This window comes from Arachis hypogaea, chromosome 16, assembly GCF_003086295.3.
Source record: "Arachis hypogaea cultivar Tifrunner chromosome 16, arahy.Tifrunner.gnm2.J5K5, whole genome shotgun sequence".
Taxonomy (NCBI): Eukaryota; Viridiplantae; Streptophyta; class Magnoliopsida; order Fabales; family Fabaceae; genus Arachis; species Arachis hypogaea.
Window position 1 is genome coordinate 119,221,668 of NC_092051.1, and position 18,730 is coordinate 119,240,397.

General features: G+C 35.9%; 1 protein-coding gene and 1 long non-coding RNA gene across 2 annotated transcripts; both read left to right on the plus strand.

Annotated features, from left to right (window-relative positions):
* The first annotated feature begins 324 nt into the window (after nt 1-324).
* Nucleotides 325-801, plus strand: LOC112757419 (uncharacterized). Its single transcript, XM_025806010.1, has one exon. It carries the CDS (start codon nt 325-327, stop codon nt 799-801), a length of 477 nt encoding a protein of 158 aa, XP_025661795.1.
* Nucleotides 802-10,123: 9,322 nt separating this feature from the next.
* LOC112758936 (uncharacterized) lies at nt 10,124-12,635 on the plus strand. Its single transcript, XR_003179861.3, has 5 exons — nt 10,124-10,353; nt 10,480-11,116; nt 11,316-11,399; nt 11,512-11,618; nt 12,021-12,635. It is a non-coding gene; the product is annotated as an uncharacterized lncRNA (long non-coding RNA).
* The last annotated feature ends 6,095 nt before the right edge of the window (nt 12,636-18,730 follow it).

Genomic DNA, 18,730 nt, shown 5'->3' on the forward strand with positions numbered 1-18,730 from the left:
TTTTTATTAGGTTTGCTTAAGTGACAAACAAAACTTTTGTACGAAAGGATTCTCTGTTGGTTTAGAAACTATACTTACAACGCGATTATACTTTTATAAAATTCTTTACTAGCAGAAAACCAGTTCGTCAGTGAGCGACCAAGGAACCCATTTTTGTAATAGGAAAATCGAGGCATTGATGAAAAAGTATGGGGTTATTCACAAAGTTTCTACAGCCTATCACCCCCAAACCAATGGGCAAGCGAAAGTATCCAACAGGGAGATCAAAAGAATCTTAGAGAAGGTGGTTAACCCACAGAGGAAGGATTAGAGTTCCAGATTGGAATGAGCCCCTTCCGTATTGTTTTCGGGAAACCCTGTCATCTTCCGGTTGAGATCCAACATAGAGCCTTTTGGGCGGTGAAGAATTGCAATCCGGACTTAAAGGGGGCGGGAATGGAACGTAAGCTCCAATTGGAAGAGTTCGAATGCCTTAGGTTGGAAGCATACGAAAATGCTCAGTTCTACAAGGAAAAAGCTAAGGCATTCCATGACCAGAATATAAGGCAGAAGAACTTCAAGATAGGTGACGAAGTACTTGTGTACAATTCAAGGTTGCGATTCAAGCCCGGAAAATTGAGGTCTAGATGGGATGGTCCGTTTAAAGTAGTAGATGTCAAGCCATATGGGGTGGTGGAGGTGATTCACCCCACTAATGGAGTTAAGCTCAAGGTCAATGGTCATAGGGTAAAGCTTTATCACACTCAACCCAAAAATGCCAAGGAGTTGGAGATTTTCCTCCTTGGTGAAGTTCCCAAATGACCAATGAAGCCATGCAAGTCCAACTTAGGACTCTAAACCAAAGTGCTTGGTGGGAGACACCCCACCATGGTGACATTATTCCAACTCTATCTCTTGTTTATAGTCTTTTGCATTATTTGCCTTTTTGTGATATAATGGTTAGTTTAGGTTTGATTTGATGAATTTTGAGCTGTCCAAGATGTATTGCTTGTAGACTGTGAATTTGTGCTTATTTAAATGGTTTGGGTGTGGTTTGTTGATATGCTAAGGGTGGGAACCTTGGTTTTGAGAAGAAATGAATTTTCTGAAACAGGACACCTGTGCGTCCGCACAACCCTGAATTTTTTGCCATGTGTGCGGACGCACCAGCCTGAGCGAGCGATCACTCGCGTGCGCCCGCACGCACTCCCTTTCACGCTCCACCTGTGCGGCCGCACAGATGTATGCGTCCACACGCAACTCGACAACCTCTCTGTTGGCAGCAAGGGAACAGCTTGTGCGTGGGCACAACCCACCCCATTCCTAACCTCTGTGCGTGCGCACGGACCTATGTGCGCACGCATGCGAACCTTTGTCCTCAAGCTTTTCTAAACAAAAAAAAATCTCTGCGGTCGCACGTCCTTTTGCAACTCCTCTGGTCGCAGCGATCGCACGCTGTGTGCATTCGCACCGCTCCAAGTTTTCGTCTCTGTGCGTCCGCACAAGACGCATTCTGGGCAATAACAAGGCAATTTGCCCTGTTGAGAGGCAGCCCCCCTCTTTCCTTTTTCTTCTTCACAGCTGCCTCTCTCCCTCTTCTCTGCCCAGCCCGCCGGTCCTGGCCGCCGCCGCCGCCAGCCCACTGCCGGCGCCCTCTCTCTTTCCCCTTTCTTCCCTTCTCTTCTCTCTTTTCCTTCTTTCTTTCCTTCTCTTTTCTATATACACCACGGGTGAGCTCTCCCTCTTCCGGTGTTGCTTTCTTTTCCGGCGAACCCAACCGCCGTAATTTCGCAGTGGCTATAAGAAGTGCCATTGTTTCCCACCTCATTCTTGTCTTCTCAACCTTTATATCTAACGTTCTTGTTTTCCTTTTCTCTTTATGTTAATATTTTCTTTGCAAGTGTTTCCATCCCTTTTATATTGCTTAGATTTTATTAATTGCTTTCTTTCTTGTTTCCTTGATTTGCAAAGTGTTGTTGTTTGATTTTTGGGACTGGTTATGAGCATATTTGAGCTTAATTGTGATGAACTTGCACATTGCATACCACATATTCGATAAAATGTCTCAATAAACACTTTGTTTGATTCATATGACTTGACCATCATATGTGTTCGATTTATCTCTTGTTAGGCATACTGTATGAATTTTGCAACGTCTATAATGACTTTTGATGGTTGTTAAGTAAATTCACCGATGCATTTCCTTGTTTGTTCATGTGCAATTCTCGGTTGCAAATGCATTGTGTGGTATGAATTCATTTGTCGTTGTTCATAAAAAATTTTTGATATGGTAACCCCTATACAATGGCTCAACCTTAGTTGATGTCTTGATCAAACATCTTTTGCACTCAAATTAAGACCATTGTATGTGTGATTACCACTTCTTGAGAATGAACAATTGCTAATTCCCTTTTGGGGCTTGCTTAAAGCTTCGAGTTGTTAATTGCTTAAGGGTGTGATTGCCGTAATGATCGGCCGGTGTGTGTATCCCACCCGCGCGCATTATTGGAACATATACACCGTGTTTTTATAAATTACACCACTTATATAAGCCTCTTTCAAAGTTATTAATGCTTCCTCAATGATTTTTACTTTAATGTTGTCCTATGATCTCGAAATTCTTTTGTTTGTATTTTCAGGATGAGAAAGAAGGGTAAGGCACTAGCTTCTTCGCCGGTTAGGAAAACTACCACTCGCTCTCCTAATATTTGGTGGAATCGCCGCGGTAATAAACTGGTTACCTTGGTTAACCGAAGAGCCGACTCTCAATACGAGGCCATTGAGAAACGTAAAATCCATTGGGAGCGGCCGTTGAAGGTTCCAAGCCAATACAAGGAGATTATTCACGAAAGAATCGCCTCACTTCATTGGGAGTTTCTCGAGCGAGAACCTATTGAAGTCAATGAGACTATGGTGCGGGAATTCTATGCAAACTACCAAGCTTGGGAAACAGAGTCAGTCTTCCTCCGGGGTAAGATGTTGGATACCTCCAATCAAGCTCTAGAAGCTATCCTGAACATTCCCCATATTGCATTTGAGAAAGACAGATACTCCAAGATAAATGAGGATGTCTTCGAAAGAAGAATATCTCTGACTCCCATTCTTGAGAAAATAGACCGTCCTGGTGCATCTTGGGAGTATAGCAAAGGGAAGAATTCTGTTTCCACCAGTATTGCATATTCTGATTTGAATGCTGAAGCTCGTATATGGCATCAAATTGTGGCGGACTATATCATCCCGAGCACCCATACCACCCATGTGAGATTTAGAACTGCTTTGCTACTATGGGCTATTATGCAAGGGAAGCATATACCCATCTTGCCTTTATTGCGCAAATCAATTTGGAAATTGATTGAGAAGAAGAATGTCAGCATTCCATTTCCATCGATAGTGATGCGTTTAGCAAATACAGCTGGGATAGAGAGGCGACCAATGGATAGAATGTTTGAGTTTCCTAGTGGCAACAAATTCATTCCGAGAGGAGATTTGGAAAGATCAACAAAAATAACCCCCTCCAAGAGGAAGGCACCCATAGCACCACCATCAAGTCCACCGACCCTATCAACTACTTTACCTTTTTTTCGTCCTCTTCCGGATCTATTCCGCGACAACTTGCATGATATCCACCACATGGAGAATTTGGAGAACAAGCGTTTTGAGTGGATAGTGGCAAGTTTAGAAGGAAGATACCCCGGCCCGATTCCTACACCTTCATCCGAGCTAGCTGGGGAAGAGCTTGATGCAGTTGACCATCCCATTTCTGAGCCCACCAGCTGAAGGTGGCCCCCTCTTCATCCTTCTGGATCGCGAGCATGCATGGAGGACCGTGCACAATTTAAGTGTGGGGGAGGATCGATGACCTCAAGGGGGTAAAAATTTCTTTCTTAAAGACACTTTGTAATGTCTCTTGTAGTACTTTTTTCTTTATTTTTGAGTAGTTTTATTCCTATTGCATCTTGTTTGGTTTGTTGTGAATATTTCTTTATCATTTATGAATATTTAGTAGTTAATGTTTGCATCTTGCATGATATGATGAATAAGTGTGAAAACACCAAGGAATTCCCATGAAATCCTTTTCTAAGGGCATACCATTGATTGAATTGAAAAAAAAAATTGTTTTACCAAGTTGCTTGGAGTATTTTGTTTGTAGAACATGGAAAAAGAGCTCGAACAACATACCTTGTGAGATTTGAGCTTTAATAGATGGTTGCATTTTCTCAACCATAATGTTGTTCTTGTGTGTGATTGTACTCCTTTTTTATTGTAATCATTGATTTACATGATTCTTTATGTCCTGTATTTGTGTTTGGATGCATTTAGCATGATTGAGGCCATCTTTGATGATAAACTCACTAACCTATATGGCCAACCTTGCATTCACCTTTGTGAACCCCTTTGAGCCTATGAATCCCCTTTTGTTCTGATGATAGCACATTACTCCCCTTAAGCCGAAAACCATTGATGTCCTTGAATTATTCCTTGATTAGCTTGGGTGGATTAGTGTGTAAATTCTAAGCGTGGGAGAAGTTTAGAAAGCATTGGTGATAAAGGCGTGAATTCTTCGTGAAAATTTTTGGTAATTAGGTAATACTCATGCATTCCATTAATTGAAACATATGCATTCATAGTTCAATTAAAAAAAAAAAACCTAGTGCATAATAAAGTATGAATAAAAAGTGCAAATAAAGGATGCATATGCCATGGTTGAAAGAAAATGCATGAGTAAGATGAGATATAAAAAGGAAATGGGTTAGAAGGTTGCATTGTTATGTGTATATAAGTGATGTAGGATTAGGTGGACATTCAAGCTAATCAAAAAATTAATTCTTTAAGTCCACTTGACCAAACTTCATCCTACCTAAACCCTAGCCCCATTACATCCCTTTAAAGACCTCATGATATTTGTTATTCATGCATTAATACTAGTTGATTGTTAGATGAATTGCAAGTCTTTGAAAAGCATGATAAAAGGAGAATTGAGTGGTAAAATGCTAAACACTGAGCAAATTGAGTGGATACACATCCGGTGAGGGGTTCGATTGCTCAATTCCATGTTTTTACACCTCATATCGCGTCTTCTTGCAAGTTGTCTGATTGGATAGTTTTGATAACTTCAATTCAATTCTTTGGACATTGATCTTAATGCATGAATCCTTGGCATTGACCCTAAAAGTTCTCTTGCGATGGATTGGAATTTCATAGTTTGTTTCTACCAACTCTCATCATAATACATATTAGAGATTAGTTTTTAGATAGTTGCATGCATTTAAGTAGTATATAGCATAAGTCATTCTCCCTTTCATTTATCTCCTTTGTGTGTTTAGCATGAGGACATGCTAGTGTTTAAGTGTGGGGGAATTGATGAATCCATATTTGATGATGATTTTTGGTTAGAATTGAATGGATTTTCATCACATAAACTCACACTTATTCCCTTGAATAGCATGCTTTTGGTCTCTCCTCCCAATTTGTGCTTGATCATGAAAATATGCTCTTTTATACTTAATTTAATCTATTTTATTCCATTTGCCTTCCATTCGATGCCTTGATGTTGTTGGTGAAGTGATTTCAGGTGTATAAAGTAGGAATGGATTGGAGAAAATGGAAGAAGAGCATGCAAAGTGGAGAAAGCAAGAGAAAACAAAGGAGTGAACTCAGAGACGTGTGCGTGCGCGCAGCTACCTGTGCGTATACACAGCCTTCCAAGCAGAGTGCGTGAAGTGCAGCGAGCACGTCATGTGTCCAGCCATGCATCACGTAGTGTGCGTGCGCACACCTTCCTGTGCGTCCGCACAGGCCTGGATTTCTCGCGATGTGTGCGGACGCACCAGCCTATGCGTCCGCACAGGTGTCTGCACATGACTTCATTAAAATAGCACGTGCCTCGAAATTTGAGGACTTTGGAGCCCATTTCTGAAGTCTTCTAGCTCATATTAGAGGGGAGAATGAAGCCATAACATACCATATCATTTTAGTATAGTTTAGGAGTAGTGGTAGGAAGTTTTAGTTTTAGTTTTTCTCTAAGTTTTTCATCATCTCTATTAGGGTTTATATTAGAGTTTACATTCAAGTGCCATTTCCATTTTTGATCTTGGATTTTGCAAGCTCTCATTGTAAGTAATTTCTTGATATTACTCTTTATAGTTACATTGTCATTGCTCTTTCTTCTAATTCAAGTTATAGTTCAATTTTGATTTTCTCTTGCAATTTCAATTTCTTGTTGATGAATTTGATGTTGTATGTTGATTATATGCTCTCTTGTGTTATCTTTGTTGATTGAGATCAATTGTTGCTTTTGTTTTAAGTCTTTACTCATTTTCCTCATGTTTAAGCTTTTTGCCCACTAAGTGTTTGAGAAAATGTTAAACATGGTTTTAGGCTAAATTTTTTGTTCTTGGCTTGGGAAAAGTGAGCAATTGGGTTCCTAGAGTTGGAATGTCCAACATTTAGTTTCAATTCTTGGGTTGTTAATTGTCCTTGTTCCCACTAACGCTAATTTGTTGCTAAGATAATTAGCAAGCAAGTTAGGATTTGTAGGTTAAGTACACTTATGCTCATTTAACTTACCTTCCGATGTGAGGGTTGATCAAGTGAGACTAATCCATCATAATTGTTATAGTTGTGGTTCCAACAAGAAAAGGACCCTTAGCTCACTCCAAGCCAAGACTCTTTTTCTTTATGCTTTCAATCTTTTATACCTTTATATGTTGATTTATTTCATACTTTACTTGTTTATATTACATAGTCGGTTCTTTAATTTCTTAATGCGTTCAATCATTACAATTTTGCATGTTCTTTTATTGCTTTCTATGTTCATTTCTTTATTCACAACCCGTTAATCACTACAACCGAAATTGCATACTTATTGTTCTAAAGTGCTCTTAGGGAGACGACTCGGGAGTCTAATACTCTCGGTTTTATTTTGGTTTTGCTTGTGACATATCTTGTGAATTTCCAATTTGATTCGAAGGGTCAATTCGTCAGGTTGGGACTATACTTACAACGTTAAATCCGTTTCCTTTGGATAACCGAGTTCCTAACCCACATGCGAATTGAACCTCCGTCTTACATCAGTATAATGGGTCGGGTTATAGCTAACGGATCATAGCACCCCAATCTTGACTTGTGATATTTTTCAATTAGACAGGTTGACCTTTCAACCTATAAATTGGAATCGGAATAGTAGTAGTCCACAAGGTCAACTTGTTGGATTAAAAATATAAAAACAAAGGAAAAAGTTACGTTGGAATATTGAATAGATAAACAAATAAATAAATTAAGATGAAAAGTGAGAGGGTTATTTTTTATCTATAATTCAGTTTGTGCAGTGAGTGGTATCTCCAAAGCTAAAAAATGAATGGAATATGTAAAGTTTGTCTATGAAATAAATAAATAAAATTTAAAATCTTGAAATTGACAATAAGGATAAGTGAAATAATTGATGGGACGTGTGTAATGAATGCTCCTAGATAAACCTATACAATTACCAAGGTTGTGATGATCGGTTGCATGCTTGATTGTCATGATTGACGATTCTAATTGATTGGGATATGGAAGGTTTTCTTTTGGCTAGTTGATTTGATAAGTGGGTGGGTTTGGTATTGTAATCGTGTTGTAAAATTTTGGAGTTACAATATGTGCTTCGCATTTGGATGTATATTGGAGTTTCTAAAAGTTTTTTGAAGATGAGTAAAAGTGGTTAGTGTGTCTATATTTTTTATGAGAAGTGCAATATTTGGATTTCACTACAAGATTTTTATTTATTTGAGGAAATATTTTGGTGAAGGTTTCTAAAAACCTCCACAATACATTTTATTGATGGCAATTTAGAAAACCTCTACTAATAATTAATAAAAATTATATTTTGAAACAAAACCTAATTTTCTCTTTCTTTTTTCAAAATGAGAGATTGAGTTAGCTCAGAGAGAACCTAAGTTTTCTGCGCCATTTTTTGCCGTTGTTTCCGCTGCCGTTTCTGTCGTCGATACCATCACCACTTCCGTGTCCGTTGCGGTAAAGAGCTAATGGATCGAGCTACTTCTTCTATCAACGTGTTTTTAGATATGTTCTTCTATACTGTTGTTTCTGCCACAGTGGAGTTTTCGCCACCGTTGTTGCTGCCGCCGTTTCGGTCACCACTGCCATTGTTGTTGCTGCCGCTGTTGCCATGGTAGAACGCTTCTGGATTGAGCCACCTCCTCTGTCAACGCGTTTTCAGATTTATTCGCTCCTAAACTTCTACTTCGATGCAACTTTCTCTCCCTCTATATTTCTCCTTCGAGCTGTTGCTGGTACTTCTTCTTCGCTATTAATTTGTTGATATCTCTTCTCTATTAATAAATGTCCTTTTATTTTGAAGAATTTCATTTGTCCTTTTACGTTTCTCTGCGTCTTTGTTATTTTGGATTTGATTATTTGCTATGATCATGATTCTCTATCTCTCTTTCTAATTGTGAATTATAATTATTTGATTAATTAATTGTTCTCTTGTCCTATTAATTGACATTTTGATATGTTCCTGAAGATACAAATTAGTTTTCCATTTTTCTGAGTATATTGAATGAAAGGTTAAGAAAGAATCTAATGGATTTTATCCCTATATGCGTAGGTTTTGCAATAATCTTTAGTTCTTAACCTACTGATATGGACATTTCTTTAGTTCTGTTGTGTAATTCAAATTCTGTTTTATTTATTCTCAGTGTTTAGCTTCTTACTTTCTACTTTCCTGTGTTCATCTATTCAAGAAGACAATTGAAATTGCTAATCATTATAGGCAATTCTTCTTATATGTTTTACCATGTTTATAATGCAGGGTGAAGTAGATCAAGTCAGCATTTTATACTCTTCCCAAGGTTTACATTATTTCATGCTGCTCTACATTTTTCCCTCCCTCCCTTCCCTATACTTGTAACTTGTTGTCTTTATAATGAAATGAAATTTTCCCGAATTAACATTAGAGTGAAACTTAATGTTTTCTGTTAAAAAAAACAAAGATAAAGTGTTTGAATTAATCAAAAAGCTTCAAGTCATCTCATGAATTAATCGCAGGTTGCAATATATACTATATTGGTTTATACTATACTGCTACTCTTTGATTTCAGTTCTTAATATGTTAATTTCTATTTTTTCATTTACAATATATAATATATAGAACACTACTTATATAATCAGAGCATATTCTTCTTATATATGGTCTTTGCACAAAGCAAAAACTAAGGTATAAAGAGCTTGAGATGATCTAGCAGTCTGGAACTGAGAATTTGATTAATTTGTTGATCAAACCACATTAGCTTCCATCAGGTTCTTCATTATTTTCTTTACCTGCAATTGCTGGACAAGAAATTAAGCCCTTAGCGCAATTGATGGAGACTGCTTACATTGGCAGATAGGGTAAGTTGATTGATCTTTGGTAATCTTGATGGTTTTGAAAAACTTGCATTTTGCTGATTTTCGTTCTTATTTTATGGTACGGATAAATTTACTTTTATTGTAATTACTTGAATATGAATATAGTTATTAGACACGGTGAGACTAGTGGTTTTATTTTGTTGTGACACTCTGCATTGTAGGTTGCTACTGCCAATCCTATAGCTGGGTCCCAAGTTTGATTGGAGGATCTAGAGGTAGCTTGGATAGATGGTGAAATTTTAGAGGTTAAGGGGCAAGACATCAAAGTCCTTTGCACTTCAGGTAAGACGGTGGATTTGCATGATTTTATTTTGATTTAATAATGGAAGCAATTGCAGATTATTTATTGCCTTGCAAAACATCATCTGCATTAGGTAAATAAGCATATAATTTAATGAACTTGGAATATATATGTACGTAACTATATATGTACGTAACTCTATATATGTACGTAACTAGATATATGTTATCTTATATATTTGTTTACTAAAATTAAAGAACTTAGAATTTAATTTGGAGAACAGAACACAGGCCACATTTGTAATACGAAAATATTTAGTAACAAAAAAGAATGAGTAAAAAACATTCAGAATTTATTTTATTTAGTATTCATTAATTTAATAAATACTAAATAAAGTAAATTCTGAAATCATCATTTCCTGAAACATTTGTTCATGCTTATATTTAATAGAGTAAGGTACATTACATACATATATATGTAGGTATAGATGGTACCTGAAGAATAGGGAGAAGAAGGTTTTGAAGCCCTAGTATGGTGACCCACCACAATCTTCCAGTTTGCATTTGATTGTTTGAGAGCGAAATAGAGATCCCTGAGGAAATTGAAAATGTATCATTTTCTAGGCAACACTCCTCTCCAATCATAAACATGTTGTGGAGGTTGAGTGAAGTACTTGTCCACATAGGGAGTTGTATCAAGAAAGAAAAACTCAGTTACTTGTGGAGGTTAGGTGTTTAGTTGTGTTTTTTCTATAGCTTCCATCAGGTTCTTCATTGTTGATATATGTTTGATAAAGTTTCAATTTTGACGCGTGGGGTTTGCCTGGAATTTGGTTTTTGAATGTTGTGAAGGTACTAAGCTATGGCAGAGAGAGAAGCATTATGTGATTCTTGAAGCTGTAGCTCATGACAAACATTGTACCTTGGTCAACATCTTAGCATCCCATTTTATCCACTCTTCTGATCCTTCCTAAGCTTCCTTATTTCTTGATTCTGCTAAATCCAATTTGGTAATCTTCCTTTTTTTTTCTATAAATTATGCTTGCTTACTCCAAATTTTAATTTTTCATACATAATAAGAGTTCAGTTGTGAGTTGTGACAGGAACAAGCTACCTTGTACAAGAGGCTAGTTTTTGATGTTGTTAGTTATTTAATATCTAAAGATAGAGATGATGACGTGGCTTATGAATTACATGCTAAAGTGAGTTCACCCTCATATATAGTTTTTCCCTTAATTCATTGTTCTTGTTCTATATCTATGCTTATTTATCTATCACAGTTATATTCTACTTAATAACTAATACTTTTATTCTCGAATTTGAAGACTAGTTATTACTCATGCTTGAAAAATTCAATATTGAATTTTGACTTATTTTACTGGGTATGCTACAGGCCTACTACATATTCCTGCACTATGAGTGTTTAATAAAAATACCAATACACCAAGTGACGGAAATTGAATGATCTGCTAACGTAAAATACATACATGTATGTGAATGTAATCCACACAAAATTATTATGTTCTGCTATTTCCTCTTTATTAATTATTCTCTTTCATTTCTTTATTTTTATTTTACAAATTAAACTCACTCATGGATTTAATTTCTGGTTTTATTAGGCATTTGCTTGGGTTTTTTTCATGCGATTATGAAACTTTGGTTGATGATTTACTTTTAAGTTGAAACAGAACGCTACCTCTTAGAGAAGCTTCCAGAGTGTGCAGAGAAGGAGCAAAATGATTATCCCAGTCCGTTGCTTCACCTATGGAAAGGTGATTTTCTCTTCTTCCTTGCATTTCAACACACTATTGTTCTCTCTTTTTCACGGTTTCAGGGTTTATTTAATAAGTCTTTGGATAATTGGTGCTCAATTTTTGTTTATAGGTTATCAAAAACAAATGGGATGCATATTTGGACCTTCTTCAGTCAGATTACTCTGAAGGATCAGTTTCGCCCTCTTTCTTCATACTTTCAATTCCTACTTTTCCTCGGTTAGGATTTATAGCCTGTATATTTTATTACTGTTGCGACTGCCTTATTATATATGTAATATGTTACATCTTATAATTCTGTTATTGATTTTGTATAGCTATGTTATTCATAGCCGAGTTAGATAGAAAGATTGATTTTTTTCACTTGTTTGTCTATCTAATTAGTTATTAATTTATTGGATCTAACATGCTTGGAAAAACGGTAGTATGAGTAGTCAATGGTTTAGGATGGATGGTAAACAAATCCTGATTAATCATGGTCTATTCAGAAGCTATTTGATTGTTGTACATTATTTTAACCTTTTCAATTCAACATGCATTTGCGTATGTTTAATATGTGAAATTCGGTATTGCTTTTTCAGTTTTCCTTAATTGCTGATGGCATTTTAGTTGATTATTTAGGTCTAATATAGTTGCCTTAACATCACGGATTGCAAAGATGCGCTGGATGCTTTGGGGCTGGTTCATTATTGTTGTAGGCGTATGCTTATGACGCATGTTGACCTCATTGAGAAGCTCCTGAATTACAACAGTAATGTGTCTCTCTCTATAGTGTCATTGTTTTTTGTTTCTTCCATTCATGTCCATTTTCTAACTTCGCCTGTTTTGTACTTCAAATGATTGAGTTTTCAATGAAAAACTTCGAATTCTTTAGTGTAAAATTCCCCTTGTATCTTCATTCCTTTATAGCATTGGATACAGGTTAGCCATAATGTTATGTATTTGATATCATGAAATGAATAGAGTAATTGATTATTGATTTTATTTTCATAGTTATATGAAGTTAGGGTTGCAAACATTGAAAATGCTTGCATAATTGTGCAGGTATGAGTTTCAAGGTTTACCAGATGCATTCTTTCCTTTAGTTTCAAGGTCTTTTGGGATTGCATTCATATTTTCATTTTGAGATATTTATGTAATTAGAATTGAATGGTATTGAAATATTGAAGTTGTTTTATTTTACTTTTAAAAGAAAAATAGTAATAGTTATGTAGAATAATACCATATGCAGTTATATTTGGAACTATTGATGTTGAGATTTTTTTTTTAATATTTAGAATTGTCTTATATTGAGGAATTGTGTTAAAAAATATTTAATTTTTAAATTTTGATATTAAAAAATAAATTTTTTAACTTGAGAATATGTAAAATAAGATGAAAATTAATGAATGATTTGAAATTAAAAATAAATAATTACAGAATTTGTGGAGGTTTGAAAATCTCACAAAATAGTTAACTTGTGTTAAATTAAAAAATCAATTTGTGGGGTTTAAACTGTCACAAAAGTGATTTAAAACTGCAAAACCCCCCACTAAACACATACAAAACCTCCACTGAATAGATTGTGGAGGTTTTTAAAAAACCTCCCACAAAAGACCTCGTGGCACCTCAAATTTTAGGAGTTTTAGAAACCCCCACAAATAAGAAAAAAACTGTCACAAATAAACAAAACCTTGTAGTGTTTGTTCACATATTGTTGGTCCTGATTGTTTGGTGATTTGATCAGTTTAGAGTGTAGAATGTCTTTAATGATGTCCTCCATTTTGGTGTTGAAAGGGGTGTATGTGTCGAATTTTGGTGAGTTTGAAAGGTTTTTGGTCCATCTTATTGTTTGGGTATTTGTTCCGTTTGTCTTCCTCTCAGTTAGTGTTGGGTCTTTCTGCTTTTCGAATTTGTCAGAGCTCTTTTATTTCAATTTGGCTTGTTGTTTTTTCTCTGAACTCATCCAATGTCTTCGGTTTATAACTACTATGGTTTCTTGGAAATTCCCAGGGCGGAGTTTGCTTTTTGGTGTGTGCAAGTGGACCTCTAGATTGAGGTTACGTATCTCCATGGTTGCCTTTGTGAACCTTGTCATGTAATCTTTAAGGCTCTCGTGTGTCCTTGTTTTATGGTGCTAAGGTAGTCTGAGTCGTGTACGTAAATCTTTGAGGCAACAAAGTTATTAACAAAGAGGTAGGTCAGCTAGTCAAAACTTGATATAGAACCTGCACCTAAGCCAGGAAACTAGATCAAGGAAGCATCATCTAAAAAGGTAGGGAATATACAACAAATATCGGATCGAATGCACCATTCACGAACATCATTGTATGAAACTTAGCGAGATGTATGTTAGGATCACCGATTCCTTTATAAGGTTTCAACATTGTTGGCAGGGTGAAGTTTTTGGGCATCTGAAAGCTCATGATGTCTTTTGAAAATGGATTAGTTCTCTTCATCGTTGATTTCGGAGTGATCTCATCATGGGTTTGGCCTCCGACATATGCTCTTCTTCGTCGTCTTTGTTTTCAGAATTTTTGTGTTCTTTCCTCTTGCTTCGGCTACTGTCTCTGATTCAACAAGTCGGCCATTCGTTGGTTCTCTGCTCATTGATGGCCATTAGCTCAGCCTGAATGGGGAGAGGTGGAGGGTTGCTCTGTTTTTCTGCCATAGGTTGTGACCTGCAAAAAAGAGGTAAAAATATGGTAGGAGAGAACAATGGTGGGGCTAGTTTATTACTTAGGCTCCACGGTAGGAGCCAAATGTTCCTACGTAGTAAGTCTCATGAGAGGTATAGCTCGTCCAATCCAAGGTTGAATTCACTCCCACCTGGGTCGGATGAGATATATGGAAATGTAATAAGTAAATTGCAAATTTTTTTTTTTTGAAAAGCTTCTTATGAAAGTTTGCCAGCATAATATATAAAAATGTAATAAGATATTAGGATATGTAGCTCAGATAGATACCATAGTAGTCTTTCATGGATTATTTAAAGTGGTAGAAAAAGTCAAAATAATGTACTGAGTTTAGAGTTTTCTTACATTAGATTATTTAGATAGTGTTCCTGTATAGTAAGCCTCGGGAGAGGTATAGCTCGTCCGGTCCAAGGTTGAATTCACTTTCGCTTGGGTTGGATGAGATATACGTCGGCTTCCTAAGAACAGCGGTGGTGGGTACCTGCAAAAGCACTCTAACGCTCAAGTCAACAAGAGATCAAGTGAGATGAGTATATTGCAATTCAGAGTGAATAGCGTACTTTTTACGTAGCAAGAGTTTTGTATTTATAAAGTTATTGTGTTATAGGCAGTTATTAGTATTTGCGAAGCCGTTGAGGATGTTAGCCTGATTTTGTGGTAACTGCTCCTGAGTGATATTTGATTTTATACAAAAAGGTCTGTTAGGAAAAAAAAACACGTTCTTTTGATTTGGCATGTATTTATATATTTTATTCAGATTTCAATTTATAGATATAATTAGATCGGGTTATAGCTAGCAGATCAGATAGTACAAATCATTTGTGCAAGTTGACAACACGTGTCTCTACAAAAAATTTAAAGAAGCTCTTAGTTGAAAACTAGAATATTGTTGCTTTTGTTATCGTGAAAGAAAGACGACTGCTTATACTTGTCAATTTTACCTAGATAATTAGTGGAGGAATGTTGTTAGGAGGGATAGTGTAAGTATTATTTTTTATAGCCATAATTATATTAGGTCAAAGCTCTTACTAATAGTGCGTGGGAGCTTTCAAGATTCATTTATTCTGTGTCAAGTACGTTGCATCGAATTCCTAAAAAGATAGAAATGAGTCATCAACCTAAGAAAATTTTTTTTTTTTCGTTTTTTTTGCCCAATATGATTATGAACCAGTTGTTTTACAAGTTATTTTAGGACAAAGTAAAAATACAACATGCAATATGAGCAATTTTAAAAGTGAAAAAGAAATACATTCAATGGCCGGACAGGATCGATCGTCGACTATTAATTTTGGCCTTGAATTATAGACATTGTTGGAATCACATGACGACTCATAAAATCCAATTTTTGAATAAATGAATATATTTTATAATTTCTAAGTTTAAATAAAAAATCTCTTAATTTGATTTTAAGATATTGTTATCTAACTTAATATCATGTTTATTATTATTCTATACATTAAACAAATAAAAAATGATTAATAGATAATTACAAATTTATTAATGCACTAGCTAGTATGCATAAAGTTAGTAACGCATCCAGCTTTAGGCATGCTTCTTATGTATATTTGGGAGGTCCATGCAAAAGAACCATTTGGCACATTGATTTAGGCTAAAAGGTTGGCGTTGCGATATCTAGCCGATGATTCATGTTTATCCTTTTTCTTTTTTGTTAATAGAAAGTACATATTTGTTTATTATTAATTGAAAAGTTTATAATTTGTTAGTATAAAAAAATAATTTTTTTCGATATAAGGGTGTTTTCGACTGCCAATGATTTCGACTACAGAAAAAATAGTTTCAACTACAAGAAGCGAAAACGGATAAGTTGAAGTCGAAAAAAGATGATATAAAGAACGTCGAAATTGAAAGGCAGTTAGTGCCTTTCCTTGACCATCAAGGTTTACTACTCGACCTTCAAGCTAAGTGGAGGAGATAGGTGTGAAATTTGAGGAATAAGCTGAAGAAACGTGGGAGTTGAAGACCAAGAAAGATGTAGGTGTCAAAACTTAGGGTCAAGATTCTTCATGGTCAAGTTAAGGTCATGATTGAGAAAAATGAGGAAGTAAGATCGTGGACAATATACTCCATGACAAGTCTATCTCCAAGGTGCATGTGAGTGTTGGAAGTCTACTTTTATTTGCTTTTCTTTTATCTTCTTTTTTCTGTTTCTTTTCATTTATTTGTTTTCTTTTCATTTCTTTGCTTTACACATTTTATTTTTACGTCTATTCTTCAAGCATTTTTCTTGCTTTCAATTTCAATTTTAAAGTTTCATCTGTTTATTTGTAATTCTTTATTATTTACCACAATTCGAGCATCTCATATATTTCAACATGAATGCTAAGTAATTCCCAGGTCGAGCTCACTCTTTTGAATTTGGATTGACTTCGAGCAGAAAACAAAAGAGTTTAGCCAAAATAAGAGAGAAGCTACATGCTCACTGTCAGAAATAGGGTTTCCATTAGAACCCATGTTGTTTTGAATAAGCTCGATATGAAGTTCGAGTCGAAATTGATGTTGAAATCATCCTCAGGATAATCGGTCGACCATGACACGAATTCACCATCGATTGGTAAACCGGTCAGAGTCAAAATGTCTATCAGAGTCGGACCCATTATTCCATATGAAAAATAAAAATTATTAGTGGTAGGGCACCAAAATTACAGACTAGCTCTTAGTAAAGGAGCAGTGTAAGAAAGGTCGAAGGTAGCTAATTCTAAGTCATGCACAATATTCAGAGCTTCCTAAATAGGTTTATATACAGGTGCAAGTCGAGACATCCAGGTCAAGAAAAGGGACTCAAATCCATAGGGGGAGAAGTTCTAAAGACTCGACCAGCAAAGTATGAGGCTTTGCCATTCTTGCAGAAAATCAATGGTAAATCCTCTAGGGGCGATGGGAAGAAAGAAGAAATAGACTCAATCTGTTCTTGGATTGCCAAAGGGCCTAAGAAAGAATGTAATACTCAATTTACTGAAAATGTCAGAAATACCTGGTGGTGCCAGAGATCAGAGGTCTCTACATTTGGGTTTAGGGCTTTCAAAGGTCCATCTTCATTGTAGAATTGTGCCACTTTATCCACTAATGAAAGAGGGAGAATGACTTTATCACCTTCGCAAGAATGAGGAGTAGTAGCAATGGTTGTCGAAGAAGAAGAAGCAGCGGTGGTATCCGGTGTAGAGCACGATTGAGGCATGGATTGGGAAGCCATGGAAGATGCGTCATTCAGAGAGAAAGGAGATTAGAGTTTTCAAAAGGCAAGGTTTTCAAAAATTGGGGATGATTTTATTGCAAAAGTAATACTCTATTCAAAGAACGGCTCATTAAATCTTAGGGAACGTTATGTATTCACAGAAAAGTGCATGTCATTTTAAATGATGCGTAAATGTCCTTTCAAATTTTGAAAATTCGAAAAGGTTGCACATGCCCAGCACAAGGAATATTAAAACTTGTATTTTTGGACAAAATAACAAGTTTTAAAGGGCCAATTTGTTGGTACAAAAAATAGATTTTCCTTTATATAAGGGCATTTTTAACTGCCAATGGTTTCGACTATAAAAGTAATTGTTTCAATTATAAGAAGTGAAAACGGGCAAGCTGAAGTCAAAGAAAGATGGTACAAAGAACATCGAAGTCGAAAGGTAGTTAGCGCCTTTCCTTGAGTATCAAGGCTTGCTACTTGACCTTCAAGTTAAGTGGAGGACATGGGTGCAAAATTTGAGGAGCAAGCTAAAGAAACGTGGGACTTGAAGACCAAGGAAGACGTGGGTGTCAAAACTTGAGGAGGTCAAGATTCTTCATGGTTAAGGCAAGGTCATGGCTGAGAAAAAGGAGAAGTAAGATCGTAGACAACATGTTCCATGGCAAGTCTATCTCCATGGTTTATAAATACTAGAAGCTTAGAAGAGTTCTGCGACTTCTTCAAAAACACTAGATCATCACAAATAAGCCTCCGCCAAAATTTCCAGTCCTAGCGATGCAATGGAAAACCATGGAGCACAAGTGCATGTGAGTGGAAGTCCACTTTTATTTGCTTTTCGTTCATCTTCTTTTTTCTATTTCTTTTCATTTATTTGTTTTCTTTTCATTTCTTTGCTTTACACATTTTATTTTTACTTCTGTTCTTCAAGCATTTTGCTTGTTTTCAATTTCAATTTTAAAGCTTCATCTGTTTATTTTCATTTCTTTATTATTTGCCACAATTCGAGCATCTCATACATTTCGACACGAAACTAAGTAATTTTCGGGTCGAGCCTACTCTTTTTCAGAGGAGTCATATCTACTCCCCGATACTTGAGATCTTGATACAAGCTTGATTCGACACCCTGTCAAAAAATCCTATCGAGGTTACCAAAAATCAAGTGAAACATAATTATTTTTTTTTTCTGATAGTATTTCCAACCTCACAGATCATGAATTAATTTGCTACAAATCTGAGCTCCATTTATTAAAGAAGAAGAAAACAAAAAAGATAAAGATAGTGTCTCTTAGGTGTACAAATTTTGTTTATAATTAGGCTATACATGGTTTACTCTTCTATTGGTGTATAAAAGTAGTGCTTTGCAGTGTTGTAACCTAGACTAGTGCTTTTGTATCTTACATTTCATTTTTCAATTCAATTCCAATTCTCTTCATTCTGGTCTCTGTCTTTCTTGC